The following is a 13,996-nucleotide window of genomic DNA, read 5'->3' as shown; positions in this document are numbered from 1 at the left end:
ATGTGGAATTAAAATAGGAAAACATTGCACAGTTATACCAAATTTGCACCCCAGGCTGTTGCTGAGTATGATGTGTTTGATTCCAAAAAAAATGGAATGCAAGAAATATACGAGGAAAAAAAAAGTAGTTAAGGAAACATTACAAAAAGCTAAGAATCATAATTTGTTATGATCTTGATTTAAATTAGTCACATTGTTTGGACAGATTAGCGTAGACAAAATTAGTTACATTTCAAATGGTTTGCAGGATGAGTTGGATATATTTCAAATCTACTTCTGGGAATTTTATCTACATGAAGTATCATTTATCTTACTCATTATCTTGAACAAGGATTTATTGCAAGAGGTCTTATTAACAGATGAACAAAACAGTAGCACTGAAAACAGTTGTTCAATTCTAATTAAAAAAATCATTAGAAAACTTTCCACATGTTCTATGAATTGTAAAATTAGAGAGTTCTAATTATCTGGGTAATCTTTTTTTTGAAAGAAATATCTTTGTTCAAGAACCACAGGACTGGCTGTAATGGATCAGATCAGCAATGTATCTAGCCCAGGACCCTATCTTTGGAAAACTCTTACAAAGAAAACTGAAGGAAACAATGTTTACAGAACAGTCCATTTTCCTTTAAACTCTCAATAAAGAGTTGGTTTTTACCCTGAAAAACAAGCATTAAAGGACATTAACTGTGGATAGCTGTGTTGTCTAATTATCCAATTCACCCCATCCATCTAACACTCAAAATCATTAGTGTATCATTGAACGTATAGATTTTGAAATAGAAAAATTAGGGGGGGTGTGCTTTGTGTTTCACTATATGAGATACTATTCTAAAAACTGTTACCTTGAACAACAGCCACAGGAAAGAATGTCTGCATAATAATTTACTCCTGAATTAAGCATCTTCCTGGTGTGATAACATTCCTCAGGATAGGACAACGGGTAACAGTTTCAAACTAAAGAGGGCAGATTTACATTAGCTATCAGGAAGAAATTCTTTACTGTAAACAGGTGGCCCAGGGAAGCTGTGGCTGCCCCCTCCCTGGCAGTGTTCAAGGTGAGGCTGGATGGGGCTTTGAGCAACCTGGTCTAGTGGGAGGTGTCCCTGCTCATGGTGATCTTTAAGGTCCCTTCCAATGCAAACCATTCTGTGATTCTATGATACTATTACATAGTCTTCTCTCACTCTAGATCTATCCAAATGCCCTCCAAAGTAACCAACTTCTGTTAATTTATGTAGCAGTATTCTATACAGTGCACATTTATGTTCCAAATAACAAGAAAGAGAAACTCTTATTTAAGAATAGTAGAGGTGAAGGTTGGTTAAAGAGAGACAGTTGACATTTAACTTCCTAAAAAAACAACTCCAACGGAAGAGGTGCAAAATGAATAGGTATTTGAATAAAGTCTCTTACAAGGAAGACCCTCACCAAATACTTAATATCTTTACCACAAATGAAAAGATAACTTTGCGATGACTTATGTTGTCACTTCCATGGTGGCTTAAAAATTACCCCAAGAACACAGCTAAAGATGATGTTAAAACACTGAACACTTTGATCTCAATTTTAGCTTGCTCTACCTGAAATATATACACGCACCACTCGTCCTGGGACAAAGTTCTTGTCTGCAAGTAGAGTTAGTACGGACTCCTGAAACTTACGGTTTCCATGGTGTACTCTAAATAACGGGTCCACATTCCACCAGTGCTACTCTTTAGAATACTCATACGTGTGTCCACCCACCTCTCAGATAATGCATCCGCAGAGATGGGCTACAATTGGCCAGCATAAGGCTATGTACTTCTTCAGTTCTTTTCACCAGTTTAGATTCTAAGAAATTAATTTGGTTCCAGATGATGTGTTCTTTTTTGAGCAGTTAGATTCAGTAGTTTGACTCATTATTGTAATTCGCATACACCAAGATGCAGCTCCATCCAAATCTAGCCTTTACTTTGATGTTCAAATCAAATGCATAGTGTTTGGCAGCTATACATGCAAAATCTAAATTGACTGATCCATTTATCTGAAACTGGTACGTGTCCAAGACCACCCACAGATCTATCTACTGGTCTAGTAGAAATTCCAATGAGAAGAAAGACATGTTAATCATAGCTGCTCCAAAATGACACATATATTAAATATTGTGTGTGTTAAGACCATCTGACTGACCATCCACATAGGTCATACATATTTCAGCTGAACTGATGGTGAAAAATACCTGTATTTCCACGAAATTTCAGATATTTTTCCAGTTGCAGTGAAGGTCCTCCTTTCAGCGCAATCAGAACTGCTCCAACAACACAATTTATGGCTACAAACTCATTTCTCATGAAAATTCTAGTTCTTTTAAAAAAGAAAGAATGTCCATCACAAGCTGGAGAGGTCAATGGTCTGACTAGACAAAAATGCCCTGGTATCTCAGAGGAATTCCAGAGCCGAAACACACTTTGTTAAAAGTGATCCTGAAGAGGAGATCCTGAAGAGGACCTAATTCTGTGAGGTCTCTTACCTGCCAGGAACCAAAGATACTGCTAATAGCTTGGCCCCTCAGAATTCCAAAACCAGTATTCTTCAGAAGGACAGCAACAGAGAAAGAGAAATAAACATGCTGTTGACACCTGCAGACTGGCTTAGACTCAAAGGACAATAATATCAAGATGAAGAAGCAGAATTTCTCAATTCTCAATGAGTTTCCCCTGAATTGAGAATTTCTCAATTCAACAATGAGTTTCCCCTGAATCAAGATCCATCAATCTCCAGCATCAGAAAATTTTTAAATAAAACTCCTAACTCCAGAAATATTTTGAACATTCTCAAATAGCCTAGTCTACTAGCAGGACTGTATCTTGATAACAGCAGGACAGCTTGAAAAACATCGCTGAGGACAGATTCATTGGGGATCCTAAGAGTCTTCCATTGGAAAGTACATCACTTTCCCATTGCCTTCAAGTGAGTTTCTCAAATGCTAAATGTTTTTGCTTATTGACAAGGACACCGCGTTGCCTTACAGAGCAGGCAAAACCAGCTGGCTCCAAGCTCTAAGACCCGGACCAGAAGCAGATGCTGATGGCCACTTCCTTTGTAAGTCTGGTGAGGAAGTCCTTCTTAGCTGTGGTTGGGAAGAAATGTTCTGCTTGTGAAACTGCTGCCTCCAGATGAAATAACTTGAGGATGATGAATACAATTGTTTGTTGAATTTCAAATTCAGAGTAGGAGGTCCCCTCTACACAGCTAGAAACATAACCAAGAAACTGACAGATTTAATATTTTTCAAAATTTCTACCATCCCAGCCGCGAAACTGCTACAATCCTTTCCTTTAGAGGAAAGCTCCTTCACCTGCAAACTACTTCAGCATGGAAAGCAAACTGACTCATATATGCATGTTTCCCTGGTGTGACTGCATATGTTGCTAGTTCTGACATGGAATACGAAGTGTCAAATGATGGTCTGAGGACTTAATGAGCAACATTTTGACATTGTTACTTATCATGTATGTGTTGGCAGTACTTTTGCTAAAGTAAAGGTTTAGTGGATCATTTCTGTGGAGAATTAAAAAAAAAAAAAAAAAAAAAAAAAAAGTAATGACTAGGAGAGATGAGTTCCACTAACTCAGAACAAAAACCTACAGCAAAGCAATTTCTCCACACTGCTTCCCTGTGAGGTCAATATTTAAACAAATGGTATTGTAAGTCAGAATATGACTGCTAAACCTCAAAATATAGCTTAAGGAGATACTTCACGTGGCTGCAAAATTACCACCCAAAGGCTGTTGTAAATGGGATGGCTTACATTTATGAACAAGGTAAGGTTTTAGAGATCAATTAATATCTTTTGTAAAACTATGCATGCTTTCATGTATCTTTCAGGTATTTTAGGTACGCTGCAACCATATATTTTTCTAATCATTTTCCAAGCTCCTTTCCTAACTTTTTGACAACTCTTTGAAAAATTGTTTAGAAATTAATAAAATATGTTTGCAACACTTACATATATTTATGACCCACTGCATATGCTTCATAATATAGTGCATGTTTAGCTTTCCTTTTGATGCCATTTATAGGAGGGACAAATTATGTTTTAATTATATAGTTAGTCAATTCAATCAATGAAAATGCCCAGCTTCATCAATTTTAATGTCTTAACTCTAAATTCTAATTAAAAAATCAAAATATAGATTTCAATCAATAACAGTTTAAAGAACTCAGTTCTAAATACCTTCAACATATATGTCAATGCACGAAGGAAAAAACTTTTTGCCTTGTTTGCTTATACATAGTACCTTTTCAGTAGTCTTAAGGAAACAACAGTAGGTTACATTTATTCTTATAAAATCTACAAACAGTAGAAATCCCAGTGACAGCAGATTATATAACTAGTTGGAAGGAAAAGAGGGTTCAAATGCCTAATTTTGCTCTTCTTTGTCGAAGAAAGTCAGAAAAATGAAACTACTAGGGAGACCCTAAGAGACTGATTAGATCAGATGAAAGAGAGGCTATCAGGCTTTCTCTTTCCAAGTCCTCTGTACCACCATGTATTACCCTCTCATCTAGTCACATCTAGTGATTTTGTTGCTTGGGAAAGCTGGACTGGCTCAGTGCTTCAACAGTAACCTAGCCCACAGAACTCACTCTTGCTGTGGACATAAAATTGCTGAATCTGACTAAAAGATGAGACTATGCGATAAGGGCAGGTGAGAGAGGTCTGCATCAGCTCACATTTAGATGTTATCCATGGGGATAACATGACACTGCAGCTTACAGTAAAGACTGTAACAGGGGGAGAATCCCTGGAATATGTTGGCATAAAAGGCTTTATCATGAGCTAACAATGCTCTGAATCAGAAACTGTCTAATCTGCCCCAAATAGGGCTTGAAATGTGGAGTCATTGACTAGACCTTAGACCAACTGGAAAACAAAACATTTATTGAAAGATGTGTATTTTACCTGCATTGTTATCTGAAAATATCTCTGTGAAACTGAATTGGTCTGGATTTACACCGATTTAAAGAAGTTTTTGTAAAGATTTCTGCCTTTTATTCATACTCTTATTTTTGCAGCTTTTACAATATATATTTGTATTATATTATACATTTTTGCCCTAGTACTCTGATTATTGAAAATGCATATGCAGTTTGCATTTAAAAGGCTTTCAGAGTTCTATATTAATATTACACTGAAAACTGAATGCCAAATTCTACAAGTCTTTTCCTCCAGACAGGTGTGTTTTGTATTAAATGTATCCAGCGGCTGACAACATTTCAGGACACTAACTGAAGAAAAAAGTTAGAACTCGATTTTGCTTGTTCCTGGCTCTTCTCTTGCTGTATGACCTTGGGCAAATAACCTCTCAATTGTCCACCTGTAAAACAGAGACAAGACTACACACCCATCTTAGTGGTTTATTCTGAGCTTTAATGTTTATGAAGTGTTATGAGTTGCCCTGGGAAGTGCTACAAAGTGAAAACGATTATCAATCATCGTCAGTAAAACATAAGCTGCTGAAGTACAGTGAAATCTGCCTTCCCTTCTCCCAGGACATGTTCTGTCCTGTGCTGTGCTCTCTCCAGTATTCGCAATCTTAAAAGTATCTCAACGCTGCATAGCATAAGGAAGGATAAATATCCCTAAGCATTCTGAGAGACTACCAGAAAATATTTTTAGTTTTAGGAAGTGAAGCCTGCTGGAAAGTGTAAGCTTCTCTTCTAAATACCTGCTTGTTTTCCACAACACGAAAAAGAAAGCCATTTTTGAGACAGGATTCCTAAATTGCTTAAATAGCTAGACATTACCTGAAAGCAGCACTAAATATAAATTTAAACACTTGGCTCTCAAATTTCCTTTCATTTATAATGTACTAGGTAAACTACAGTAAAATAATTACTTGCTTGTTACTCATGAATTTCAGTGCAGCAGCTGAGACAATGTAGATAAATAGGATGATTAATTGAAACAGAATGAATCGCAACAAAATACGTTGTTGTATAAGGTATGATTAACTCCACAGTGATTCATATCATTTCAGATAACAGGGCTTTTATCAAAGACAGCTGCAAGGTTGGGAAATGATTTAAAAGCATTTTATCTTAGAGAGCCACTGCAGTTCACAAGGGGGGGGCAGGCGGGGAAAGAGAGAAGCGAGAGGGAAAAGCAGATTCTGTGTCTGCAGCTGAAATAGCCTTGGGCTGTTTCAGCATCCTTCCCACAGTACATCTTTACAACATGCCACTGACATTATCAACCTCCCTTGTGCTAGAAATCCTCTCATTTTTCAGTTGGCCACAATTTATTAGATATTCCAATACTGACAAAGTTAATTCTACGAATTAAGCAGCAATACTGCAATGCCATAGCTTTCCTATAATTGAAAACACAACACCTGCACCAGGAAATAAGTGTCAAAATTCTACAAAGACATCAAAGAAAAATAATATTTATTTTTCCTCCATTCAGAATTACAATTTTTTTATTCCCAGGCTCTCTCCAAAGACTTTGCAGAAATCTTAAATGTAGTATTTATAAAAAGAAATTGCTGTTTACTGCAGATTAGAAAAGCAAATACCAGCAGCAGCTGACCTTAAAAACCTCCACCTGTTAAAATAGAAGACAAGATGAGATGTCTCCTTACAAAATTTTTTCCCATGTGTATTTAATAAATTGGGTCAGAATATCTGACTAGGATTTTTAACTTAACCGCAGACTCCCTGTAGGGGACTGTGCAAACCTCAGTCTCTCACTCAGCCTACAAAATGAAGATAATTACCCTCACCTGTGCGGCAAGTTTCTGAGAACTGAGAGCATAACGAAAAGGCAAATACTGGCATCTAAATTGAAATGCAAACCACTGACACCCAACTTAATTTCATTTAAGATGATTAATGTTTCTGAAAACTTAATTCAAAATGAATAAAGATGTAGAAGCTGAAGGTAAAGGTTGAACTCACAAGGAACACAGCTTGCAAACAACCACTGACTGAAAATAACCCCTCAATACGGACCAGTTCCAGTAAGTTAAAAAGAAAGAATCAAGGTCTCTTAAGGGCTCTTTACATAACCTACATGCAAGTTAGCCATATAGTAAAATGAGTCTCTTCAAGATACTCAGTTTCAAATACGATTTAATATTTGCCTTCTACTAATAATTTCAAACGTTCAAAAATAATTTTAAACGCCTACTTGAAAATACTTCAAACAGAAACAACAATTTGGTGACATTTATGGTATAACCAGCCACCCTTTGCTATGTTCCTTACTTCTTGGCCCCACCTGATACAGAAGAACAGACTGAAATGTTTATCTCCCTTTCATTATTTATTGAAACTCAAACTGTATTTCCCCTCCTCCACACACCAAATAAAATCTGTCACCTGATTTTCTCCTGTCTCTTACCTTTTAATCATTTCCTCAGATTTAGACAACTCACCATTGTGATAAGACATTCAGATACTGTGGAAAACTATCTGCTATGTCTATAAACAGTAGCAATTACACTGGTGTAAATTCAGATCAATTCAGTTATGCCATCATGAATGCATGCTAGTTTAAAAAGAATCACCATGAGGCTCAATGTAACGGGTCTGTGCGGCAAGGTTTTGGTAGCGGGGGGGTTACAGGGGTGGCTTCTGTATGAAGCTGCTAGAAGTTTCCCCTATGTCAGATATAGCCAATGCCCGCCGGCTTTAAGACAGACCCGCCGCTGGCCAAGGCCGAGCCAATCAGCGACAGCGTTTTTCGCCTCTGTGATAACGTATTTAAGAGAGTGAAAAAGTTGTTGTGCAGCAGTAATTGCAGCGAGTGAGCAGGGTGAGAATATGTGAGAGAAACATCCTGCAGACACCAAGGTCAGTGCAGAAGGAGGGGGAGGAGATGCTCCAGGCACCAGAGCAGTGATTCCTCTGCGGCCTGTGGTGAAGACCATGGTGAGGTAGGCTGTCCCCCTGCAGCCCGTGGGCGGTGGAGCAGATGACTGCTTACACCCCGTGGAGGGCCCCCATGCCGGAGTAGGTGGATACCTGAAGGAATCTGTGAACCCATGGGAAGCCTGCACCGGAGCAGGCTCCTGGCAGGACCTGTGGCCCGTGGAGAGAGAGAAGCCCACGCTGGAGCAGGTTTGCTGCTGGTGACCCCGTGAGGGGGGCTGACGCTGGAGCAGTCGGTTCCTGAAGGACTGCACACCATGAAGGAGACCCACGCTGGAGCAGTTCATGAAGGACTGAACCCGTGGGAAGACTCACGTTGGAGAAGTCATGGAGGACTTTCTCCCGTGAGGGGGACCCCACATTGGAGCAGGGGAAACGTGTGAGGAATCCTCCCCCTGAGGAGGAAGAAGTGGCAGAAAACAACAGTGTGAAGAACTGACCACAACCCCCATTCCCTGTTTTCCCCCTGTGCCACTGGGGGGGAGGAGGGAGGAAAATCGGGATCAAAGTTACACCTGGGAAAGGAGGGAGGGGTGGGGGGAAGGTGTTTTAAGATTTGGTTTTGTTTCTCATTACTCCTCTCTGAGTTAATTGGTAATAAATTACATTTCCTTTCAGTTGAGTCTGTTTTGCCTGTGACGGTAAATGCTGAGTCATCTCCCTGTCCTTATCTCAACCCCACAAGCCTGTAGTTATTTTTTTCCTCTCCTCTCTCCTGTCCAGTTAAGGAGAGGGAGTGATAGAGCAGCTTTGGTGGGCACCTGGCACTTTGGCCAGGGTCAACCCACCACACTCATTTATCTTACAAAAGTGATTATGTCTCATTCAAGATTCTTGTGAGCTGTGGCCAGATTCCTAAGCCTGCAGGTATCAGTCTGGTCTCAGGTGACAATCCAGCAGAGGAAATTTGCAGGCGTGACTGAAGGTTGTCCACAGCGTCATACCTTCATGTAATATATCAAAGTATGTGGAGTGAAAGTTGTTTACAAACATGCATTATAGGTCACAGAAAGGGAACAGACCAATTTCATTGGAAATTGTAATTTAGGTGTAAATCCTAGTGCATTGAACACAGTTTTATGCCAGAAAAGTTAGCAGCATTTCCATTCACTCCCTTGGTTAAAATAAGCACAAAACCACAGACAACTCCAAGTTCAAAATCAGAAGCATGTTAACCACTGTTATCAGTTTTAGATTTACTGTTTTCCCTTGCCATTAAAGGGAATTTTCCATGTAGTTAAAGACTTGCCTTTATAAAGGTTCTTAAAGGCTGTGTCCAAACAACATATATTTATAGGGATGTTTATGTTACTATTTGATACCTCACTTGAAAATATTTTAAATTGAGGACACACAAGGTACCATTGTGGTATAACTGTGAGATGAAATGACGACAAGACCCATTAGATATCTTACCGCATACAAAGGCACCCATCTTTTTAAAGCTCAGAATTTGTATCTCCAGAACCACCACTAAAGATATTGTCATTGCTTTTTAAAACATAGAAGTCTTGCATGAAACCTTCTTTCTTTTCAGCACATTTGCTGTCATACCAGCATCGATTTCCCAATGAGCTTGTAGAAGCATCTGTTTTTGCAGAACTTCAGCTTACAAACCTGTAATTAATTTGTTCCGAGACTGGGTGTTTAGAAGTAACAGCTCTTTACACTAGAGAGGAAGAAAATCTAATTTCCAAGAGCAACTGTTATTTTAGTTTTCTTTATTATATTTGTGCTTCAGAAAAATCCACGATTTCTCTCCTACATAACCTCCTCAACTTTTACTGATCAGTGTACATTGTATACTGCAAGCTATATTGTGTGGTTATGGTTTTTGTTGTAAAGCAATAGATGAGGAGCTCAGCATGTCTGTAATTCTAAAGTTTCTAAATTCAAAAATTTCTCAGAGATGTTCTGCCTACACATAGGAAGAGAACCCAGAAGAACTTTACCACATCAATATCTTAATATTCTTCTGAGTCATGAATGACTGCCATATGCAGGGATGAATCATATGAAAGCTTTGTAGTGTCCCTTGAATCCTGAAGACCTCCACAGAAAAGAAATTGCTATCCAGCTGCATGTCCCAAAATACACAGACTGTTCCCCCTAGAAGTAGTTCCTTCCCCGAGAAGGTGCCATTGTAACTCACATCTTTTGGGGAGACTGGAAATTGATTCAGATTCCAGTGCCTGTTAATTGACTTTGATGGGTCAAGTACATCAGAGACATCAAGCTCTAGCCCTAACTGGGAAAGCAGAAAGAGGTCTGGGAAAAAAATACATGCAAATTTAGGCTCGTTTCCTTGCCCTAGTATAGTTGCTGTGTAGGAAACATTCTACAACTCTGTCTAGAGATGTAATTTTAAAAGCTTTCACTCCTGTGACCATTCTGTTACTGAAAGTTACTTTGAGTTGTAAAAAATATGTATTCTATGGTAACCTTTTACAGAAGAATTAAGCAGCAACTTGTGACAAAGCAGTTACCATCAGGAGATAATTGACCTTATTTGAGAGTTAAGCATCCTGAGGCAAAGTAGAGTGTGCTTAATCCTGGCAGGTTAATTATCCAGTGATTATGGTAGCTTGGAAGGTATTATTGCTAAGAACCATTTGCAAAATGACACTCTTAAAAAAAACTTAATTTAATAAAAATTAAAACTAACGACAATAATCAAGTTCTCCAGTCATGTATTGCTAGGTAATGACTGCAGAATGGCCATAATTGGTTAGCAGCAATGAACATATAATTATCCCTATTCTGAATGTTCTGTACTAAATTTATTGTATGAAGTACAGTTAATAAGTATCAAAAATCCAAGACAGGATGTTTGGCTACTTACAAAAGGGATTTAACAAATTATCAAAACACCAGTGGTCACTGAGCTAATGCTGAAACTGATTCATGTACTGAGTTGTTATCACAGCATTCAGTGTCTCCACTGCAGTTAAGGGTACACTGGCATTTACATTCTAAACTAGAACATTTATTCCAAGAGGTTTATAACTTGCCCATTTTAATTACCATCTGGCTGAAACTTGAAATAACCAATCTTCATTCAGATGTAAATTTTTAAGTAGAAGATGTAATTTAAAATCACTTCGCCAATTGTTTTTAGTTCAGGAATGGAAGCAATTTGGAATTTTGCTGTTCTTGGATGCTTTTGTATTACTCAAAAAATAAACAGCTCAGTGCTTAACAATAACATTGTATCGGTCTATAATATGGAGTGAAGATAAATATAGGGAAGAATAAAAATTGTGTCTAAGAGTATTGTTTGTGCTAATAAAGTAACAACACTACCACTTAGTATGCTTTGCTTATATGTTAACATGCACTTTCAGTACTTAACTAGACTAGCAAACCTGATGGAAAACGTAGCGAAAGGAAATCACAGTAAATGGGCAAAAATTTTGTGCTGGCTAGCTGAAGTGGTTTGTTGCCCATCAAGGCATACATAAACACAAAAAAATACCGAATGTACTTGTAGATTAAATGAACACAGGAGGGGGAAAAAAAAAAAAAGGAAGCTACTAGAAGGCAAAAGATGTCAGAATGAGCTTCTCTTGAGTTTTGCAACTACTTTTTACCACAAATCATATGCAGAGAGGAGAAATGCTGACAATCAGAAGATACAGGAGCCACTAAAAACTAGAAGTATGCCATGCCAAGGGCATGGTTTCAAGTCACACAGAAAGACAAGAGAATAAACCACTGCAAACAGCATTTCAACAACTCAAAAGCAGCAATGGCCAGATTACATAGCAGAAAGCAGAGACTAAAAAATGACCAGGATTTCAACTGATTAGTATAAGAGGCCGCTACTCTGAAGTGTGAATATATATATATCATACTGCAAAGTTTAAGGATGATCTCTTAAGTTCAAGTAGTATCTTCTAGCCTGAAAGACACCAAAATGCTTCATGAATTATACACAGAAAATGCAGGGAGTCTTTCAACTTTAATACACACAACAGTCCTGTACAGTATTTTATGACAGCAGGTGAATAATACCATAGCAAACTGAAATGGCAGGGGAAATTAAGGTAGTCTGAATATAATTTCTAAAATTGGCATGTCACCAGTATAGTGGACTACTGCTTACAAAGTGTGCAAGTATACAAAAAGTAACAACGTATGTTTTACCTTCTGAAAAATGAACCTAATGAACCTCTGTGATCTGAGTTCTCCTAACAGGCCAATGGGGCAATATTTACGTACAAGCCACCAGTGTTTAATCCCAGAAGATTCCATGAAGCTTTTCCACCCAAACATTGACTAGACTTGGTATTACTTAATTTGTGAAATCTGACAAGATTTTTTTGTTGAGATTATACTGCCATTAAAACAAAATATTTAGAGGCATATTTGTAATGACTGTATTGTGAAAGACAGAATAAAGGTAACAGTTGGCAATAGCAGCAAAATGTCTGGAAACTATTTCTGTGTCATTAACTACAGTTAAAAAGGTTTTCCTTATCCTACTGATCTAAAAACATTTTGATTTTCTTCATTTTAAAAATACTTTCTTTTCCCCCAAAAAGTCTTGTATCTGTAACGACGCTAGCCCCTAATGTGTATGTGTAGACAATAGTGTAAAAACTGATTTGTGTTGGTGCAACACCCTGTGTCACAATCAGGAATAACCTCTGACAGGAATAAGTCGCTTTTCCGTAATTTTCCTGTACTGATGTAGTTATCTTGAAAGACAAGCCCACACTTCATTTAGGTGTGCCACTCTTTCTGAAGTTTTTTTAAATCTTTTCCTGCTGAGCAAACTAATAAATATTTAAAAGCACTTTCTGAAGTGGAAAAAAATTCAAAAAGTGATAGCACTACAATAAGTGAAATCTTAATTCATTTGGTCTATTACTGTGGACTTTCAGGCAGAATTTCATGCAATCTGTTTGCCAACTGTTGCATAGCAAAGATAAGCCTTCCTTGGATGGACTGCCAGTCCATGTACCATAAAATAAATGAAAACCTTCTAAATCAATTAACCATTTCTTAAGCTTTCTCCTCCCACTTCTCCCTAAAGTATTCATCACAGAAAATGCTATTAATAACAACGATATGGGTATGGAAACAAGTTACAGAACCTCAGCAGCTCTGCAGTAGCCCTTCATATGCTTTCTTCCAGCAGAGTGTTAGTTTCTGGGTAAGTACATTATGCAAATCAACAGTTATTACAAAACAGCCAATGTGTTGGATATGTCCTTTTTTAACTTAGAGTAATTTCTTCATGCGTTTCTACACTAGAATGAGCAAGTTGCAAACCTCTAACAGGTCAAGTGACATCTTTGGCATCTACTGAAATATCACAGTCCCGTGACCATGGATTTAATTTCCTAGTGACACTTCACATGATCAGTCTCTCTCTATAAGTAATGGAGAACCAGGAAGCAGGCTCCTACACACAAACAGCTAGGCACAAGAGATACAAATACCTCAATTACTTTTGTAAGACTCACCGTCTCATTTCCAAAAAGGACGTCGACATAAGGCATGACTTTCATCATAGGCTCTTTGTAGAATTGGCTAATAAATGGTGCAGAAAGATTCAAGCTGAAGATCTTGTTGTTTGCAGAAGCCTGAGCAGCCACTTTTAATACTGCTTCTGGTGACACCGTCAGGAAGAATCCCTGCAAGCAGCCAAACAAATCAATGGATGTTACTAATTTCATACTCGGAACCACATGAAGTATGCTACTTCTAGAAGGTCTCCCTCAATCCACCTTTGTCATACATGTGCACAGATAAAAACTGGAAAATACTGCTTTCCCATTAAGGTATTATGGAGGTGATAAAGAATCTGCATATGCCTAGATTCACTAGAAATCCAAAATTAAACATCACTCCCTACCTCTGCATTCCATGTAGTACACTCTCCCATGGCAGCCAAGACTAATGTTCATATTTTAAAAGGTGATATAATTCTAAACACCCTTTTTTAGTAATAGAGCCAATCAGACTGTGCTGCTTAATTCCAAAGCCCAGTACAATGGCTCCATACACAGCTAGGAGATTACTGAAATCCCTTGCCCGAAAAATTATTACCTTGTGTATTGGGTTTGCA

The 13,996-nt window shown here is 38.1% G+C and overlaps 1 protein-coding gene across 2 annotated transcripts in view; it reads right to left on the bottom strand.

The window, feature by feature from the left end:
* The window catches only part of ADK (adenosine kinase), a 290,419-nt gene that overhangs the window by 66,130 nt on the left and 210,293 nt on the right, over window positions 1-13,996 (bottom strand). For both annotated transcript variants that reach the window (XM_086466581.1, XM_086466580.1), the window contains exon 7: window positions 13,392-13,562. In XM_086466581.1, the coding sequence (XP_086322707.1) occupies window positions 13,392-13,562 (171 nt within the window). The remainder of the gene's footprint in view (window positions 1-13,391; window positions 13,563-13,996) is intronic.

The sequence above is a fragment of the Leptosomus discolor genome, chromosome 6 (assembly GCF_034619465.1).
Source record: "Leptosomus discolor isolate bLepDis1 chromosome 6, bLepDis1.hap2, whole genome shotgun sequence".
Classification (NCBI taxonomy): domain Eukaryota; kingdom Metazoa; phylum Chordata; class Aves; order Leptosomiformes; family Leptosomidae; genus Leptosomus; species Leptosomus discolor.
This window is presented reverse-complemented; position numbering and strand designations above follow the sequence as displayed.